Source organism: Molothrus ater, chromosome 18 (assembly GCF_012460135.2).
Source record: "Molothrus ater isolate BHLD 08-10-18 breed brown headed cowbird chromosome 18, BPBGC_Mater_1.1, whole genome shotgun sequence".
Lineage (NCBI taxonomy): Eukaryota > Metazoa > Chordata > Aves > Passeriformes > Icteridae > Molothrus > Molothrus ater.
In genome coordinates, this window is record NC_050495.2 from 8,716,699 (window position 1) to 8,734,145 (window position 17,447).

At 59.0% G+C, this 17,447-nt stretch overlaps 2 protein-coding genes across 3 annotated transcripts; both read left to right on the top strand.

Moving 5' to 3' along the window:
• The first annotated feature begins 180 nt into the window (after window positions 1–180).
• On the top strand, window positions 181–14,056 carry SLC25A1 (solute carrier family 25 member 1). The gene is made up of 9 exons (XM_036393543.2): window positions 181–317; window positions 10,216–10,323; window positions 10,448–10,547; window positions 10,770–10,908; window positions 11,393–11,477; window positions 11,637–11,741; window positions 12,128–12,243; window positions 12,556–12,629; window positions 12,726–14,056. The coding sequence occupies exons 1-9, from the start codon at window positions 224–226 to the stop codon at window positions 12,838–12,840; spliced, it is 936 nt and encodes a 311-aa protein (XP_036249436.1). The 5' UTR covers window positions 181–223; the 3' UTR covers window positions 12,841–14,056.
• A 400-nt stretch (window positions 14,057–14,456) lies between these two features.
• Window positions 14,457–17,361, top strand: LOC118693143 (uncharacterized). 2 transcript variants are annotated; one of them, XM_054516796.1, is made up of 4 exons: window positions 14,457–14,664; window positions 15,413–15,595; window positions 15,684–16,371; window positions 16,753–17,361. In XM_054516796.1, the coding sequence occupies exons 1-4, from the start codon at window positions 14,457–14,459 to the stop codon at window positions 16,856–16,858; spliced, it is 1,185 nt and encodes a 394-aa protein (XP_054372771.1). In that variant the 3' UTR covers window positions 16,859–17,361. The 2 variants fall into 2 exon arrangements, with proteins under 2 accessions (XP_054372771.1, XP_036249377.1); XM_036393484.1 differs by having other exon boundaries at window positions 15,699–16,371.
• Window positions 17,362–17,447: the final 86 nt, after the last annotated feature.

Below are 17,447 nucleotides of genomic sequence, written 5' to 3' on the forward strand. Positions count from 1 at the left end.
CCGGGCGGGGTCACGCTGCCGCTGCGCTGCCGTTCACCCGCCGCTGCGTTGCCGTTCACCCGCTGCCCCGCGCCCCGCAGAGCCGCTCCCCACGTCCCCAGAGGCCGCCCCCGCCCCGCCCTGCGAGGATGTGACGCCGCCGGGGCCGCCCCTCGCGGGCGCGGCTCTGAAATAGGGCTCGGCCGCCGCCGCCGGGCAGCCGGAGCCGCGGAGCAGCGCGGCCATGCCCGCCCCCGCCGCGCCCCGCAGCCTGGCCGCCGCTGCCGCCCCCGCCGGCAAGGCCAAGCTCACGCACCCCGGCAAGGCCATCCTGGCAGGTAAGGGGCTCCCGGGGCTCTCCTGGGGACGGGGCTCGCCCCGCCGCTGCCAGCGTGGGCATCCGGCTGGGCGGAGGCTGCCGGGCCCGCCCCGGGGCGGTGGCGCTCCCGCAGGTGCTGCTCCATCCCGGGACTGCCGCCCTTCTCCCGCTCCCCGCGGAAGGCGACCCCGCTGGACCGGGGTTTCCCTTCAGCCACAGCCCGGGAGCTCCCGCAGCTGCATCCCGAGCCTGGACGCTGGCTGCGGGCTCCCGCTATCCGCGGAGACCCCAGCGTCTTGCCAGGCTGTTTGTGCACCCGGTAGTCCAGCTGGGAAGCTGCTGGTGGGCTCGGACATGGCGAGCGGCACTCGGGGGTTCAGCAGGAAGGAGCGGAACTGATGGGAGAGGCTGGCTGGCAGCAAGGGCCCCACATGCTCCCCCGAGGGTGTTGAGGGACAGGGCTGAAGCAGCAGCAGTCGGTTGTGTCTGCCCCAGCTGTGTCCCACAGGCTGCGCTGGTACAGCTCCTCTAAAGGCTGCTTGGTCCCTCCTTTGTGCCTGAGCATCAATCTCTTGGATCAGGGCGTGTTTTCCCGTCCAGTTCTGAGCACTTCATGGGATCAGATCAGTAACTGCACCGAGGGCAGCAGTAACTGCAGAGTTAACGCTCTGCCTCCTGCTTGTGGCTGTTTCGAGCTCTGAGCTGAATGGAGTCCAAGACAGTCGCAGGCTTGTTAAACTCCTTTGTAGCTGTTCATTAGCTCCCTGGTTTCTCCTGCCAGTCGCAGGACAATTCCCAGAGTGGAGATTAGCGTCTTTGTTTTGAAATGAGCCATCGTAGCCTCGACATGATTGGCATGTTTAGAGCTTTTGTGTTTTCCAGCCAGTTCCCCCTCCTACGATTGTGCCTTTGTTTGTCAGTCCAACTCCCTGCTCCCCTCCAAGGGCAGAGCTCCAGCTCCAGTAGCGGCACCGGGGAGCAGCGGGGCTGTGCCCGCACGGGGAGCGGAGCCGCGGCCGCTCCGGCTCTGCCCCCCGGCCCTGCCCCGGCGGGCGGCCTCCCTCGCAGCACCGGGAGAACTGTCGGAGGTGGACGCGGCCGCTGGAGTGTGCAAAGGGTGCCGAAGCCTCCCGGTGTCACGTCTCCGGGAAGGGACTTTGCCATCACTCGGCTGCCTGGCCAAAGGGCTGGGGCACAAGGAGGAGGCAGCCTCCAGCGAGAGGGTGACTTCTCACTCAAGTGAGCCCTTCGGTGAGGCCAGGCTCCTCCAGAGCTTTGTGCCCCTCTGTGCTGCCCCATCTCAAAATGGGTTGGTTTTTTCCAGGCCTCTTGACTTAAAGGTCTTTTAAATAGGATTTAATCCAATTTTAGGATGGGAAGGACAAGATGTTTCCTTTTTGCCCACACTTCCCAGCCTTTCCCAACTTGCTGTCCATGTGCAATGAAAGCATCAGGTTGTCACTGCCTGGATCAATGTACCAGGATACTTTCACAGATTTTGTGTAGATCTGTAATCAGGATCATCAGCTTACTAGAATCAGCCTCCTGTGAGAGAGGTTGCAGCAGACTTGCAGAGGTAGAAGAAGGACTCTATTGAGATGCTGGTCTTCTCCTCACAGGCTGTAATCAGAGTAATTGGTTAATGGGCAGAAGTCCAGCCAAGCCTCTGTGGCATCTAATTGTATTAGAGAACCACAGAAATGGGAGAAAGCTGCTGTTAACTCCCTGTGCCCTGGTCTGCTCAGCCCTCCAGCCCCTTGCTGGGGGATGCAGTGCTGTTTGTGGCTGTCTCTGCTGACTTTAAGGGGTCTGCTGACACTCTCAGAGTTTCTCATGTGATATCTGTCTGCACAACAGGGATGTGCACTCCACGTTCTGGTGAGCTGGAGTTGTTAAGATGGAACATTCCTGCTGTGCTTCATCAACAGCCTGTGCTAGTGGAGTTAAATAAGCCATCATCCCTCCCTGTGTGCGTATCTGCTCCCAGACCCTGTGGGTAATTGGGATCCTCTGCCAGGGAGGCACAGCTCCCTTGGCTGCCCAGACCTCAACAGGCTGGGGTTGACTCTTTTCTGAAGAGATGCAAGTAAAGCTCTGTCTGCCAAGAGCTCTTCTCCTTCAATTGTCGCAACAGACAAAATGCAAGGTTAAAAATTAATTTGTTAATGGGCCCTCCTTTGTCCAAGCAGCTGTTGTGTGCCAAGGCAGCCCTTCACCTTGCAGTGACAACGCTGCTGGTGCTGCTGTGGCCACGTGTGGCCTGAGCACATGAAGGCAGGTCAGGCTCTTCTGCTGGATAACAACCTGGTGGCAGGTGGGCCGGGAGCCCAGCTCTGTCTCCGGCCTCCCACAGCCAGCTTTCCTGTTTTGTGCTGTGGTTTCCAAACAGACCACCAGACTCCTGTCCCTCCCACCAGCATCCTGAAGGGCTGGGTGCTGCTGGTCTACTATGCTCCCAGCACAGGGCCACACTGCAGTGGGGAGCTTGAAATAAAGGCAGTTAAGTGGTGAGACAGGAATGGTGGTGGCAGAGCTGGTGGCAGAGTCATCAGTCACCTCTGGGAATCCTGAGAGTGTTTCTTCACTGGGTTTTTGGATGCCACCTTGGCAGCTCATTTTGGTGCTGTTGGGTCAGCTCATTTTGTTGGGTCAGCTCAAGTCAGCCTGCAGTGTGGGCTATTTCCAGCCCAGCACAAATGGTCTTTGCCTCGCACCCCTTCCTTCCTCTTGAGAACTTTGCTCATGGTTATCAGTGCTCATTTGATGAAAGGCTCTGCTTGCCCTTGCCAGAGTTAAGTACAGCCTTATTCTGTTTCTAGCCAGCTTTGAAGCCTGGGGTCTGCTCCCTCCCACGGAGAAGCTCCCAGCTGCTCTATGTATGGGATCTCTGCTCACCCGGGGGCTGTTGCACAGTTGCTGTTTCTACCTACACCTAATCCTGCCTGGCCAGGGAGGCAGGATGCCTGGATGTTGTCCTACACAATGCTGGATTTGGAAAGAGCTCACAGGGGTTGTGGCTGCTGCCCTGGTGTTGAGTACTGCTGGCAAATAACAGTGATGTGCACCAGGGTCCTAGGGGGGAGCGTGGGCAGGGGAGGGGGACTGCAGGGAGAGGATAGGGCATGAAGCAGGGTTCAGCAAGGGAGCCCAGGCTCCAGAACAAAGCAGTAATTGGAGCTTCAGTCTCCTCTTCTTTGTTAATCCTTGATATTATCTTTCTTAGGAAATGCTGTACCTGCAGAGAAGAGGAGTCAGGGACTGGGTGTGAAAGCTGAGACTTGCCTTTTGCAGAGCAGGTCTCCTTTCCCAAAAGTCCCAAGTCCATCTGGATTTCCAGGGCCATTGCTCTCAGGAGAGGGTGTGAGGGAGGTTGTGCTCCTGTGAATGGCTGTGGTCCAGCACACTCCCTGGTTTTGAGATAGATGCCTGGTGCTCACAGCAGAGTAGGGGATGTTTCTTCCTTCATGCTGAGCTGGGTGGAGGCCAAGCGCAGGCAGGGGGAAAAGATTGGAGAGCGTGGAGGGAGCTGGTCCTGCCAGGTCTGCTGGCCCTCAATGCATCACTCCTGGCTGTGGCTTCTCTCTGCAGTTGCCTCCTGTGGCTGTCATCTGTTTGGGGAGTGGGGCACAAGGACCATGCTGGCCTTGAGTGAGTCCCTGCCTGCCTGGGAGCCCTCATGGGCTGCAGTGGAAGCCTATAAGAGCCCCAAGGCTCCTGGTGGGAGGAGGATGTCAGCCCCAGGGCCAGGAAACCATATTGGGGTGTCCCTTTGGTCTGAATGGATTCTGTTTGAGCTGGGGTTAACCCTGGGCTCTGAAATGTGAGTTTCTGAGATTTCACATGCCTGATGTTCTGCTTGACATTCTGCAGGCAACCATTTTCTCTGGTTTGATGTAAATGATCGGAAGGAGTCGTCCGTCTTCCCGAGATGATGAGCACCATGAGCTGACAGCTTGGGGATGTTGCAGCATCTCTCAGCTCTGATGGTGCTGTGTGGTGCATGCCAATGCAGCCTCCCTGCTCCTGCTTGTGCCCTGAGGTCTCAGGTCATCTCTTGACAGCAGGGATTGGTTTTCTTGGCCATCTCTTCTCCCTCTGTGCTCCAGTGTTTGGTACAGCAGTCATTCCCCTGTGCTGGGGGCTGGGAGATCAAAGCTTATCCCAAGGGAAGTCTCAGTCCTGGCAGTGGCTCCTTCATCCAGCTATGGGGCTGTGCTGGTGGAGTCATCCAACAGCCCTGGGCTCTGACATCGGCTCCCTGTTGCATGTCTTAAGAGAGTTTTTGACACTTGAAAAGTTGGTGTCTGAAGTGGTGGGATGGCCAGGAGGCAGCTCATGGTGACAAACCTGGGGCCTTGAGGTGTGCAGGGCAATGGGGAGAAGGTGACTTGAGCAGGACAAAGAACCTGACAGTCCCCAAAGGTGGAATCAGCACTAAAGGCAGAGGATACTGTGACTGTGAGCATGGGGAAATGGCTTCTGCCATTATACTCACAGTTGAGAAGTTTAAATTGCAATAATGATTAATTGTCATATTGAGAAGGAAAGGTAAAGAGGTGATGAATGAGTGAGTTGTGAAAGGACAGCCTGTTCAAACAGGACAGTTCCAGTAAGATTCAGGACAAATGGTTTCATCCCATCCGTAGCGTTATCTGCAGCACTGTTTGCACGGGGCTGTTTACCCTCAGTGGCACAGGGTACAGAGGGGCACCTCTCATGTTTGCCATTCTGTTTCACTGGGGGTTCAGACTGTTGCCAGCCTGCCTGTAGCATGCTCCCATGACCAAAAAACCAGCTGTGAATGTCTGCTTACTGCTGGGCATGCTGAACCCCTGTGCTCCCCACTGGCCTTGCCCCTGTCAGATGGGAGGGAGACCTTCCTAACCCACCATGGGGACAGACACCCTCTGAGCCTGCTGACCTGTTGCAGGACATGTTTTTTCCCTTCTAACCAAAACACAGCTAAATTTCTGGCAGTCTGGTTTGGGGAGGCAGCCTTCCCCATCTCAGCACTGAGTCAGACTTTTGGTGGCAGAGCTGCCCCCGTGGTGGTTTTCCTCAAGGATGTGGCTGTGGATGGTAGTGAAGGACTGTCCGTGGCCAGAGGAGGTGCCTGGGTGAGGACAGCAGTGCTGGAGCTCTGCCGAGAGCCAGCTGTCCTGGAGGGCTGCAGCCGCAGCAAGGCTCCTGCCTGCTCCTGAGCCCCCAGTTTCACAAGATGGCCCGTGGTGGGAAGTGCCGGGAGGGTGGAGCTGTCAAACCCGTTTCACCGCTGCAAGGCAGGATTGCTCCACTGGCAATGGATGGGTGAAGAGCAGCCTGGATGGCTGCCAGGGGGGGTTGGTCCCTCGGTGAGGGGAGCAGGCGGCAATCTGGGCTGCAGAGACCTGTCACAAGGTGCTGATGGGTATTTCTGCCTTCCTGGTTCATAGCAGCCTGATGGTCTTTGGTTCTTGGGGTTTTTCTTTTTTATTTCTCCATCTCCAAAAGCTATGTTGGCTAATTAAAAGGGCACCAGGTCCCCTTGTGAGAGTGCTGAAACTGTAAGCACAGCATCCAGGAGCTGGGCGGGATTGCACTCTGTGCCTGTAGCGTGTGGTCTGTGTCACCCGTGTCAGCTGCTCAGCTCACCCCATCCAGCTGCACCTTCTGCACGTGGGCTGGGAGCCCCCAAAATGGGGAACTCAGGGCTCAGCCTGCACTGGGAGCCTGTTTGTGCCTTCCCACCATCCTCAGCCACCCAGCTGGCAGAATGGAGAAGCTGCAGGCATGGGCCCTAGGAGAGCTCTGCTGCTTTGCTTCCAGACCCTTAGGAATAATTTCCTAGGGCTTAAAAGGATCCTAACGAATCTGAAGTTAAAAGGTGCTTTTTATATGGAAGTCAGGTGCTGGTATGTCAGCATGTGAAATTACTTTTAAAATGGAGAGACTGAAATTGCTCCCCAGGTGCTCACTTCTCATCAGAGCTGCACAGAGACCTGCTGCTCCATCACTCTGCAGGAGCAGGATGCTTTTACAGGCACAGCCACTTGCAGGAGTGGCAGAGGGGCCAGTGCCACCCCCTGCCCCTAAGTGGCTCCCAGACAGGGCAGTGGGTGTTCATTGGGGCACTTGCCTCTGGGTAGGAGTTTGCAGAGGGTGATAGTGCCAGTCCTGGCTGTGCAGCCTAGGTTTGTGTCAGTCCTGGGGCTCTGTTTGTCTTCCCCGTCACAGCTGCATCCTCCTGCCTTCAGCACTGCCCTGGTCTGGAGCTGGGTCCCTGGGTCAGGGTGGTCAGTGGTGTCCCAGAAGCTGCTCATGGACGGTGTGTGGAGCTGAACCTGCGTGTGCTGATGCCATCACGTGTTGTGTGAGCATTGCAGGGGCAGCACCCTCCCACTGTCCCCAAAAAACCCTCTTTTCCCTCCTGCCAGCTCTCCCCAGCCGTGCTCAAGGGCTGCAGGCGTGTCCTCAAAGGACGGCCTCCCCGGGCCTCTCCACCGGGGAAAGCTAAACTTTTTCTAGGAAAACTCTGCCAGGGTATTTTTCCCTTCTCTCCCTTCCTGCTGAGCCTGCAATGTCAGGATAGCTGGCAGCTGGAGCCCTTGCAGGCTTGCTGCAGGCAGAGAGCCATTCCTGGTGCAGGGAGTGGGATCCCCCCTCCGGGGGCACCTTCCCTGAGGCCGGGCAGAGTGACCTTCCCTGAAGGACATTCCCTGTCCTCTGGCTCCTGCATCCAGCAAGCAGCCAGAGCCTTGGCCCGGCATCTCAGCTGCCCCGAGTGCTCTTTCACCTCCTGAGTGCTGCTGTTCCTGCTGACTCCGTGGTGTTGCAAGAGCTGGAGCTGCTGTGTAAAGTCCGGGTAAACAGGTTGCAAAGTCCCTGCAGCTCTGGAGAGGAAGGGGATTGGACAAAGCTGCTGCTCGTGGGCAGTGGGGTGATTTATTTGCATAGAATGAGGTTTCTGCTGGGGTAAAACTGTGGGGGGAGAGAGGAGAGCAGGACCTCTGATGGGTCTTGCTTCCAGGGGGTTGCAGGGCAGGTGGCCTGTGCCACCCTGTCTCTCTGTGGGCAAAAGAAAATGGATTAAAATTGCCACAAGTCATGGAGTGTGTCCTGAGTCCCTGCCCTCTGTGCACCTTCCCATGGGATTTAAGGCCAGAACAACACTGGGGAACAGGGAGGGGACCTGGCAGCACGGGTGGCCTGTTCCTTCATCCTTGGCTAGGGGCAGCCTCATTGCCCCAGAGGCTGCCAGTTCCCAGGAACAATGTGCTGTTCCTTTGCTGGGCTCCTGCGGATGGCTTTGCCTGTGGGATGCTGAGCAGAGCCTCTGCCTCTCCTGCATGCAAGTGTGACCACTGAGGCTGTGAGCAGGCTGCAGGAGGTGCAGCATCTCCCCCTATAGCATTTGGTGTGGCTGCCATGAGCTGAGGTTCTGGTTGCCCCTGGACTGCTGCTTGTCCTGGGTGCTTCCCTGCTGTCCGGCTTCTGGGTGTGCTGGGGGAGGAGCTGGTGCTGGGGGACCGAGAGAGAACAAATATTTATGGTGCTTAAAACATCCAGCACTTCAGTTCTGCAGTGTGGGAGGGAGGGAGGGAAGTGGCCTTGGCAGCACTCTGGGTGTTTGTGTGGCTGTGGTGGCACAAGGCTGGTGGCACAGTGGTGTGTAGCACAGTGGAGAGGTGCCAGTTGGTGCTCAGCTTTTTGGGGACTGGACCCAGATGCAGCAGATTGCTCCTCATCGAGCTGCTCTCTGGGGCCTGCCAGCTGCTCCTGCAGGAGCTGTTTGTCTTTGCAGGAGAAATGAGTGTTCAGCCAGCCCCCCTGCCACAGGACTGGCAGTGTCTGCCTCTCTGATGGACACGCCAAGGGCAGGAGAGGGTTGAGGGGGCAGCAGGGGTGTGCTGGGGACCCTGGGGGTGGTGTTTGTCCTCCTGTGATGTCCCAGGGGAGCTGCTGGCTGGCTGCAGTGCCGTGGGCTGGCTCTGTGTTTCCTGCCATGCCCCCAGAGCAGCGGGTGCGTGGAGGCATCAGGGCTGGCAGTGGTCACCCAGCACCGCCTCCTGAGGGGAGCCTGCCTGGGCTGGGCTGGGCTGGGCAGCTCCAGCCCCCCTGGGAACACAGTGGGAAACAAGGAGCCTTTGTTTGCTGTGGCAGAGCTGGGCTGGCCTCACGCCCCATCCCCAGGGGCCGGGATGCTGCCCAGCTGGGCTGGCGTGTCCTGCCTCGGGCACTCAGTGCCACGGTGTCCCCATCCCTGCCGTGCCTGTGGGAGGAGTGGGATGCTCTGTGAGCACGGAGCTGAGCTTTGCATTGCCCCAGCTGTGTTGAGGCTGGCCTGGCTTCTTGGCTCCCTGGGTAAGAAGTGCAGCCTGGTGCTTTTGTGCTTGAGGGGAAAAAACAGCATAAGGCTCTTCTAAGATGGGTGCTGTTCTGCTGCTGGGGACAGGGCTGAGAGGAGGCAGCAGTGCTCCCGAGGATGCCAGTTGCCAGTGGCATCAACACGGGGGAGCTGGCAACACCAGGGAGATCTCTTGCATGTGTGAGGGCCATGCATAAGAAATACGACTTTGTGAGAAAGTCTGCAGGTCCAAGGAGTTGGTGCTGCCTATTGTTGTCACAGGGAGCAGCCATGGGCCGTGGTGTCCCCTATCAGCATCCCTTCATGGGGGTACTTTGGGGGGCTGCTGATAAGCAGAACTATGCCACGTGGCACCAGCCTGTGCTTCACTGCAGAGCAGGATAACAACCACTGCACACAGTCCCAGCCTCTCCTGCAGAGGCAGTGTGTTCCCTGCTGGGGTGTCCCCTGGGCTCTGATGGGCCTCCAGGCCTGGCAGTGGGGGCCACAGGCCTGCTGAGTCACACCAAGGACATGGCCAGGCTGGAGGAACCACTGGAGGCTGTATAGGAGACTGGGAGCCCCAGCTGGGAGCTGACCACGCACTGCACCCCAGCCTGTGGGCTGAAGCATGGTTCACCTTCCCTGGGCAAGGAGCAGGGAGATCCTCAGGGCGTTCAGGGTGGTGTTGCCCCCAGTGGCAGCACCCTGTGCCCTGTCCTGGGCGGAGCAGAGTTGGCCCTGTGAGACCTGAGGGAGCTCAGGGTTGGCCCTGTAAGACCTGAGGGAGTGCTCAGCCCTGTGCTTCCTCCTGGTGCCCTGTGAGACCTGAGGGAGCTCAGCCTGGTGCTTCCTCCTAGTGCTGCTGGCACAAAGGGCTCCTGCTGCTTGGCAGGACCTGGCCACACTTTGATGCTCTCTGATCCATTGTGGCCGGATGGGCGCCAAGCCCAGCTCCCCCAGCACAGCTGGGTCCAGCTGCAAGGGCTCCAGCCATGCTGAGGGGAGCCCCAGAGGTGAGAGCCAGCATCCCTTGCTGCCCAGGCCATCAGGAAAGGCTGCAGCCCGTGTAATCAGTGCCCAGCAGCCACCACTGCGGGAGCCCAGGGCAGCCAGACAGGCTTGATGATAATTATGCTTCCTGCCAGCACAGCCAGGTCTGCAAATGAGCTCCTGCTGGTGTGGCCAGTGGTGCTGGGCCTGCGTCAGCACCGCTGCGTTTGTACATCCCAGTGCTGGCAGCTCACCTGGAGGTGTGAGGCTCCAGAGAGGGAGAGGTGCCTTTGAGGGGCAGCACACCAAATAGGCAGCCATGGGTGTGGTGTTTTGCCCTGCTTTCCACCCCTTTGTCCAGTCTCCTGACAGCTCTTGCCATGGCAGGGTAATGATGCCCATTCAAGGCACCAGGTTGGCACAGGGCCCTGCTGCTGTGTGGAGTCCTCAGGGTTTTGGTGAGGACAGGGATATTGTGTCCCAGCCCAGACCTGGCTGCCAGAGGTCTCAGGCTCAGCCGTCATGGAGCTGGGAGCAGCCATGTGGCAGTGAATGGGCACAATGCTGCTCCTGCCTCAGTGTCCCTTCCTCTCCCATGCAGGTGGCCTGGCTGGAGGGATCGAGATCTGCATCACATTCCCCACCGAGTATGTGAAGACGCAGCTGCAGCTGGATGAGAAGGCAAACCCTCCCCGCTACAAGGGCATTGGTGAGCAGCCCCCTCTGGGTTTGGGGCTCCTGGGGAGCCTGGCTGGTGCTGGGGGTTTGGCAGGGCGGTGGTGGGTGGTCCTCGGCGTGGTGGGTGACAGCAGCACCGCTGTGCTCTGCCGCAGGGGACTGTGTGAAGCAGACTGTCCGTGACCATGGCGTCCGGGGGCTGTACCGGGGGCTCAGCTCGCTGTTGTACGGCTCCATCCCCAAGGCTGCTGTCAGGTACGTGCCCCCATGGCAAGGGCTGAGTGGGGGGGACCCCCAACAGCAGCAAACAAGGGGGTGGCTTTGCCCTTGGTGTCTCCGTTGGTGTTTTAACAAAGCCACGTGGTCTCCCAGGCAGGGAGGGTCCTCTCACAGGGGGTGCAGCTGCTCCTGGACCCTGAGCAGGGGTGCCGACTCCTGTCCTGGTGCCCAGGGGTTGGCACAGTGGCTCCTTTGCAGGTTCGGGACGTTCGAGTTCCTCAGCAACCAGATGAGAGATGAGCAGGGGCGGCTGGACGGCACGCGGGGCTTCATCTGCGGGCTGGGGGCTGGCGTGGCTGAGGCTGTGGCCGTGGTCTGCCCCATGGAGACTGTGAAGGTGGGTGGGTGTGCCTGCCACTGTCCCCTGCCTTGGCACCCCTCGCTGGGCTGGGCTGGGAGGGGACAAAACCCAGGGATATCCTACTTCTGGGGTCCTGAAGGCTGCATGCATTTGCCTAAGACAGTTTTGTAGGGGTGGATCTGATGCTGGAAAGCCCTGTGGGAGGTCAAGTCGGGTGGCCCTGGACCCTTCTCCACTCCAGGCAGGAGCCCCACACCCAGGAGCCATCTTGTCACCCATTTTATGAGTGTAAGGCCCACATGGCTGCTTGCAGGAGCAGTTTCCCACGTTTTCCTCTGCAAAATGCACTGCTGGCCATGGGCACAGGCTTCCCCCGTGGTCTCTCCCAGAGCTGCCTGGCTGCGTGGGGTGGCTCTGGTCTTGGCACTGTCCCTGGAACAAGGCAAGAGGTGGCTGCCAGCCCTTGGGGCCACCACATCTGCATTACCTCAGCCAGGACAAGCACATCATCTCCTTGTAGGTGAAGTTTATCCATGACCAGACCTCTCCCAACCCCAAATACCGTGGTTTCTTCCATGGCGTCCGGGAGATCGTTCGGGAACAGGGTGAGTCCCAGGAAAGTGCCACCCTGACTCCCTGAGTACTGCCATGATATGGGGACAGGGTGGGAGGTGGTGGATGGGCACAGGCTGGGACAGATGGCTTGGGGAGAATTTTCTCTGCCACTTGAGGCTGGTCTCCCCTCCAACACCCTCTTCTTGCAGGGCTGAAGGGGACCTACCAGGGCCTAACTGCAACTGTCCTCAAGCAAGGATCAAACCAGGCCATCCGCTTCTTCGTCATGACCTCCCTCAGGAACTGGTACAAAGGTATGGTGCCCTTGGCCCCACAGGCCACTCTGGCTGTGCCTCTGGCTCCCCAGCCACCCTTGGGAGCTGGGATGGTTTTTCCTTCCACACACCCCCTATTTCTCATGGCTCAGTTACTTGGAATGGAGGAAAATTAATACTGGTTGGGGTGGCACCAGCTTGTGGGGTTGATGGGTCCTAGTGCTGGAGCATCACTTTCACACCCACCCTGGGCCCCACGGTGAGGTGTGGGCTCTGTGGGGCAGGTGCTGCTGGACAGTCCCCAGCTCAGCACTGCCCCCTGACCACAAGCAGCCAGACCTGGGACCTTCCTTCCAGGCTCCTTCGGGAATGTACGTGGGAATCCCACCACCACCACTCTGCCCTAACCCTCTTTTCCTTCCTAGGGGACAATCCCAACAAGGCCATTAACCCCTTCATAACAGGGGTGTTTGGAGCCATTGCTGGAGCTGCCAGTGTCTTTGGCAACACTCCCTTGGATGTGGTGAAGACCAGGATGCAGGTACAGTGCCAGGGCCTGGTGTGGGACTGCTCTGCCTGCAGCAGGCTGGGGGCACCCCCTGCCTGGGAGCTGTTTGCTGCTGTCCCTGGGGCAGGCACACAATGCCTGCAAAGTTTGGTTTGGGAGATGTCTGGGATTGCTCCTGAGCCATGGCTTGCACAGAGTGGGGACATCCCTGTGGGGACTGATGTCCTGCAGCAGTGGAGAGAGATCAGTTCCCCATGGCACACCCCCAGTTCTCTGCCTCTCCCCTGAAATCCCCCAGATGCATCCCTGGCTCTGGCCTCTGATCCTGCTTTTCCCTTCCCACAGGGGCTGGAAGCACACAAGTACAAGAACACCTGGGACTGTGCCTACCAGATCATGAAACACGAAGGGCCCCTGGCGTAAGCTCTGCACTGGGGGTGGCTGGTGGGGAGGATGGACAGGGAAGGGGCTGTGAGGGGACCCAGCCCCACGGCCCCCCTCTCTATTCCTGGCAGGTTTTACAAGGGTACAGTGCCTCGCTTGGGCCGTGTGTGTCTTGACGTGGCCATCGTCTTCATCATCTACGATGAGGTGGTCAAATTCCTCGACAAGGTGTGGAAAACGGACTGAGGGGCCAGGCCAGGCAGCCCCCGCCTCCTGTGCCCCGCAGGGCTTCAGCTGGAGAGCAGAGACCAAACCCACACCCACCTGCGGCACTGCTGGGGCCAGGTCTGCCCTGCACACCCCAAACCTGGCCACCTTTATCTTTAGGAACAGGCTCTGGAGCAGGTTAAATTACTAGTTGTGTGCTGAAAGGAGCAGGGAGGGAGCTGCATCCCACCATCCCAACACCCAGCATCCCGGTCATGCCCACCCCAATCTCCTGGTGACGCCTTCCCTCAGCCCCACATGAGCTATGTGTACTGGTTAACCAGACTGAGATGTCCCTTTAACAGTGGCCTTGGGGCTCCCAGCAGCCAGGAGCTCCTGACTGCCTCAGGAACAGCTCTTTTGGGGGTGCTGAGAGCCCCCTCAAGCCATGTGGGTGCAATGCCAAACTAGATCACAAGCTGACAATGGGGCTGATACCATGGCAGGGTCACAGCAGCTCTTGGAGGGGGCCCAGCAGCCCTGCACCCCCTGGGATGGGAGAGCAGTGACCCTCTGGTGTGACCCCAAGCTCCCTGCCAGCACCAAGACCACCGGTGCACAACATCCCCTCCCATCCCGGGGATCCTGCTCAGCCCCGGGCTGCTGAGCAGCAGTTGCCCAGCATTGCACATAGACCAGGCCTTTAGTTCTGCTCACTGTGGGCTGGGGTTGGGGTGAGCCGGGTGCCCCCTCAGCTGCCGTTTACAGCCGAGCCGTGCGTGCGAGCCGGGGCAGGAGGTGCAGCCCCAGGCCGCAGCCTTGGCCCCTCGGCCAGGGGTGCAAACCCCTTTCTTCTGCCACATTCCCCGCATCCGCCCTCCTGCCGCGTTTCTGTGGTGCCGTAGGTGATCCCGTAGCTTTTGGAGCTTTAGAGCTTCACGCTGACTCACTAACACCCATGGCCGTGGGGCTGGAGCCCTGCCCTGCCCGTGCCAGGCTGGCCCCACTGGATTTGTGCCAAATTTCTCCCTGAGGGAGCTGGGGGTGCAAGAGCCAGGGCTCAACCCATCCCTCCTCCCTCTTGTAGCCAGCGATGAGCTCAGCCTTAACACTGAAGGGTGAAGGAGGAAAGCCTGGGCACGGTTTACCTGCGGCTTTTGGCTCTGAAGCCAGTGAGGGTTGCATTAGTTTTTTTTTTTATTGTTATTCTGTTTTACATTCGCAATTTGAATAAAATCAGTCTGGCTTTAGCGGCTGCGTTGGCGTCCGGGCTGTGCTGAATGGGCAGTGAGTGGCTCCTGCCCTGTGGGGGGGGGGACGGGGCTCCCCTTCGTGCCAAGATGGTGCTCCTGGAGGAGCATCAGCTCCAGCCCAGCAGTGCCCAATCACAGATGCTCCCAGGCATCTGGGAGGCATCAGGGTTGTGTTGTCTCATGCACGGTGCTTTATTAACAACCCTGCTTAATTGTATGAAGTCCTTGCCCTGCCATGGAGCGAGGGGCGGTGGAGCAGAAGGGAACGGGCTTTGTCCCCCCGCCCAGCCCGGGGGCGGTGCGGCACGGCCGGAGCTCCCACCCGCACAGCCCTCGCTCACCCAGTGTCGGCTGGAGCGGGGCAGAGCCATCGTCCCGCGGGGCTCGCAGGCTGCCGGTGCCATGCGGGGCCCGCTGCTCTGGGCGGGCTGGCTGCTGGCCACCGGCTGCCTGCTGGGAGCCACGGGCAGCTGCCGGCACCGCTGCTGCCCCGGCAGGAACAACGCCTGCTGGGCCCCCGGCGCCCGCCGGGCTCGCTGCTACTGCGACTCGTACTGCCAGCGGACCGGAGACTGCTGCCAGGACTACCTCACCTCGTGCCGCCGTGCCGGTGAGTGCCCGAGGGGATGGATGGCACCGGCCGGACCGCGGCTGGGGACACCGGCCTGTGCTGCCGTGCTCGGCGGCGAGTGTTTGCTGGCACCTGTTAGCCCCGTACTTTGAGTGATAACAGGATGTGTCTGGGGATGCTGGCTGGGCTGGATTTGTAGCAATGTCCCAGTTGTCCTCTTTTTGCCACACTGAATGTCTGGCTGGCCCCAGTGCAATGAGAGAGCTCGAAGGGGTGGCCTCTGCTCTGCAGCTGATGGTGGTGCTGTCACTGCAAGTCTCAGCGGTCAGTGTGGGACCCGGCAGGACAAGACCCGGTGTCACCTCTGCTACTGTTACAGGCAGTGCCTTGCACAGGGACAGGGGAACCGGGGGCTGCACTGAGGGTGCCAAACAGGGCTCATGTGCTTGGGGAGTGCAGAACCAGCCTGCCCTGGGGACCTAAATCTGGGTAGGCAGGCACCGGCCACGGCCCCCTGGACAATTGCAGCAGTCAGCCCTTCCTAATCTCCGCGGAGATTAGCAGGGTCCCAGCTCAGCGCGATGCACACAGCGATAAAGTCCTGCGGAAGCAGCTCACAAAGCCCTGCACTGGCAGGGGTCAGGGGAGAGGGGCTGCTGGGATCACTCTGGCCCTTGCCCTTCCTCCCCTCTCTCCCCATCCCCTGTGCTGCGTCTCCCCTGCTCTGCTCTTTCCGTTGTTCATGACACTGAAACTCTTTCTTTTGCCTCTCCTCGGTCCCTGGCAGCGGTGGGCTGTGCCGTGGGGCCCTGGGGGCCGTGGAGCGGGTGCAGCTCCCCGTGCGGGGTTGGCAGCAGGGCCCGCAGCCGCCAGGTCACGGTGCCGCCCCGGCACGGCGGGGATCCCTGTCCGGACCTCAAGCAGCGCCGCGGCTGCCTGGGGCAGCACCCGACCTGCGGCACGGCCCAAGGTAACGGGGCTGCCTGCTGCCCTCCTGCCTGCTGTCTCCGTGTGCTGCCCTCCCGGGGTGTCTTTAATCGTCCCCGTGCCCCTCACAGCTGCTCTTCTGCCAGAGGTAGCCAAGATTCTCCCCAACCCCTTGAGCCAGGACTTCAGAGATCCCTGGCGAAGAGCTGGGCTGCCACTGCCGGAGGAGCCCTCTGGGTGCGTGTGGGGTCGGGGCCCCTCTGTAACCCCGTCCCCAAAGCCGGGACTCCTCCTCTACCCCCTGCAGTCATGGCCTCTTTGCACCCTCAGACCCAGGGCCTTTTTGCTTCCCCCAGCCATTGCTTTTCTCCCTGCCCCAAACCACGGCTCCGTTGCACCCCCATACAAAACCATGTCCCTCTGCATGCCCCACAGAAACACCATCCTTCCCGCCCTCCAAACTAGGATCCCTCTGCACCCCCCCAGAGCCATCAAACTTCCCACCTCCCCAACCGAACCCCCTCTGCCACCCCCCAAACCCACATCCCCTTTATACCTCAATCCATCAACAACCCACGCCAACCTCTGCCCTACCTTCCGACCACCATTTTCCCTCTTTTCTCCTCCCACGTTCCCCCTCCCCAGCTCCCCCCTCCCCAGCTCCTGCGGCTATTTCCGCCTGACCCAGGTGGGGCCCCCGTGCCGCGGGCGCGCCTGGAGCCGCCGGCTGCAGCGGGACCAGCAGGTCTGTGTGGAATGCCGGGGGAATCTGCCCCACCGCCGTCCCCACTGCACCGGACGCGGCCTGCAAGGAGCCAGGTAGGTGCTAATCTGTGCCATCCCCACCGTGGGATCTCTCCTGGAACATCTCTCCCTGTCTCTAAGGCATTCTCCTTTTATATTCTAATTATAATATTTGTATACAAGGCTGTAATTATGTTAAAATATGCCACAATGTTATAGTATACCATCATATTATTAAATGAATCAATAATATGTCCTATAAACAGAGATTATAATATAAAATTAAGCATATTTAAATAGAATAGAATATCTGTTGGAAGGGACAGACAATGATTATCTAGGCCTGACTGCCATTATTATATATGTAATATAAACCCATATATAAAACTATATATGATTTTTAAAAATTGTATTTGTTACTGGCTCACCCTACTTCTCACTGATTTTCCCTTCCAGGACATTTTGGGTGGCTGCTTCTGTGGTGGGGTGCCAGGGCTCGTGGGTGCAGGAGGGCCTGCAGGAGGGCTGTGTCTGCTCCCCCCCAGCTCTCATCTTCGTGTAGGATCCCCCTGGGAAGGTGAGCTGAGCCTCCCCATGGCACCACTCCTTGCTGGGGAGGTGAGGAATTAAATAAAAATGTGGTGTCTTTCATAATTTTACCCTCATGTAGGTTTGCTGTTCACCCTTGGTGCCAGCTCCATTTTCCATTAGATATTTTGCTGAAGAATTGAAAAACCCTTCTTATAAAGACTAGAAATAAGGGAATTGCTGAAGTGTGGTGATTAATGGTAGAAGAACAGCATGATGAGGTTAAGTCTGGGTGAGAAGACAATGTGGCAGTGACATGGTGTGACAGTGTCACGCTCAGCCATGATATCATACTTTACAAGCTGCAACTGGCAAGCAACGTGAGGATGGAGGCAGCATCCCTCCCCTTGTCTGAGCTCACTCACTGCAGTCTCAGGTGAGCCATGCAGGGCAGTTCAGCCCTGCTGGGTTTTGCAGAGAGGAATTAAACAGACACCCAAAGTCTGCACACAGGCGATGGTGCCGGGGCCAGTTCCAGCTGTGGGGCTCAGCAGCCCCCACTGGAAGGAGTGAGGCTGGGCTGGGTGGTCCTACCACAGCCTGTGGTGGGAGGATGTGCCATG

Excerpts from the sequence above, each read along its gene's own strand:
- SLC25A1 (XM_036393543.2), top strand. The coding sequence starts at position 224 with ATGCCCGCCCCCGCCGCGCCCCGCAGCCTGGCCGCCGCTGCCGCCCCC. Across the intron at positions 318-10,215 it reads CGGCAAGGCCATCCTGGCAG|GTGGCCTGGCTGGAGGGATC; the intron begins GTAAGGGGCTCC and ends TCTCCCATGCAG. Across the intron at positions 10,324-10,447 it reads TCCCCGCTACAAGGGCATTG|GGGACTGTGTGAAGCAGACT; the intron begins GTGAGCAGCCCC and ends GCTCTGCCGCAG.
- LOC118693143 (XM_054516796.1), top strand. The coding sequence starts at position 14,457 with ATGCGGGGCCCGCTGCTCTGGGCGGGCTGGCTGCTGGCCACCGGCTGC. Across the intron at positions 14,665-15,412 it reads CACCTCGTGCCGCCGTGCCG|CGGTGGGCTGTGCCGTGGGG; the intron begins GTGAGTGCCCGA and ends GGTCCCTGGCAG. Across the intron at positions 15,596-15,683 it reads GACCTGCGGCACGGCCCAAG|CTGCTCTTCTGCCAGAGGTA; the intron begins GTAACGGGGCTG and ends TGCCCCTCACAG.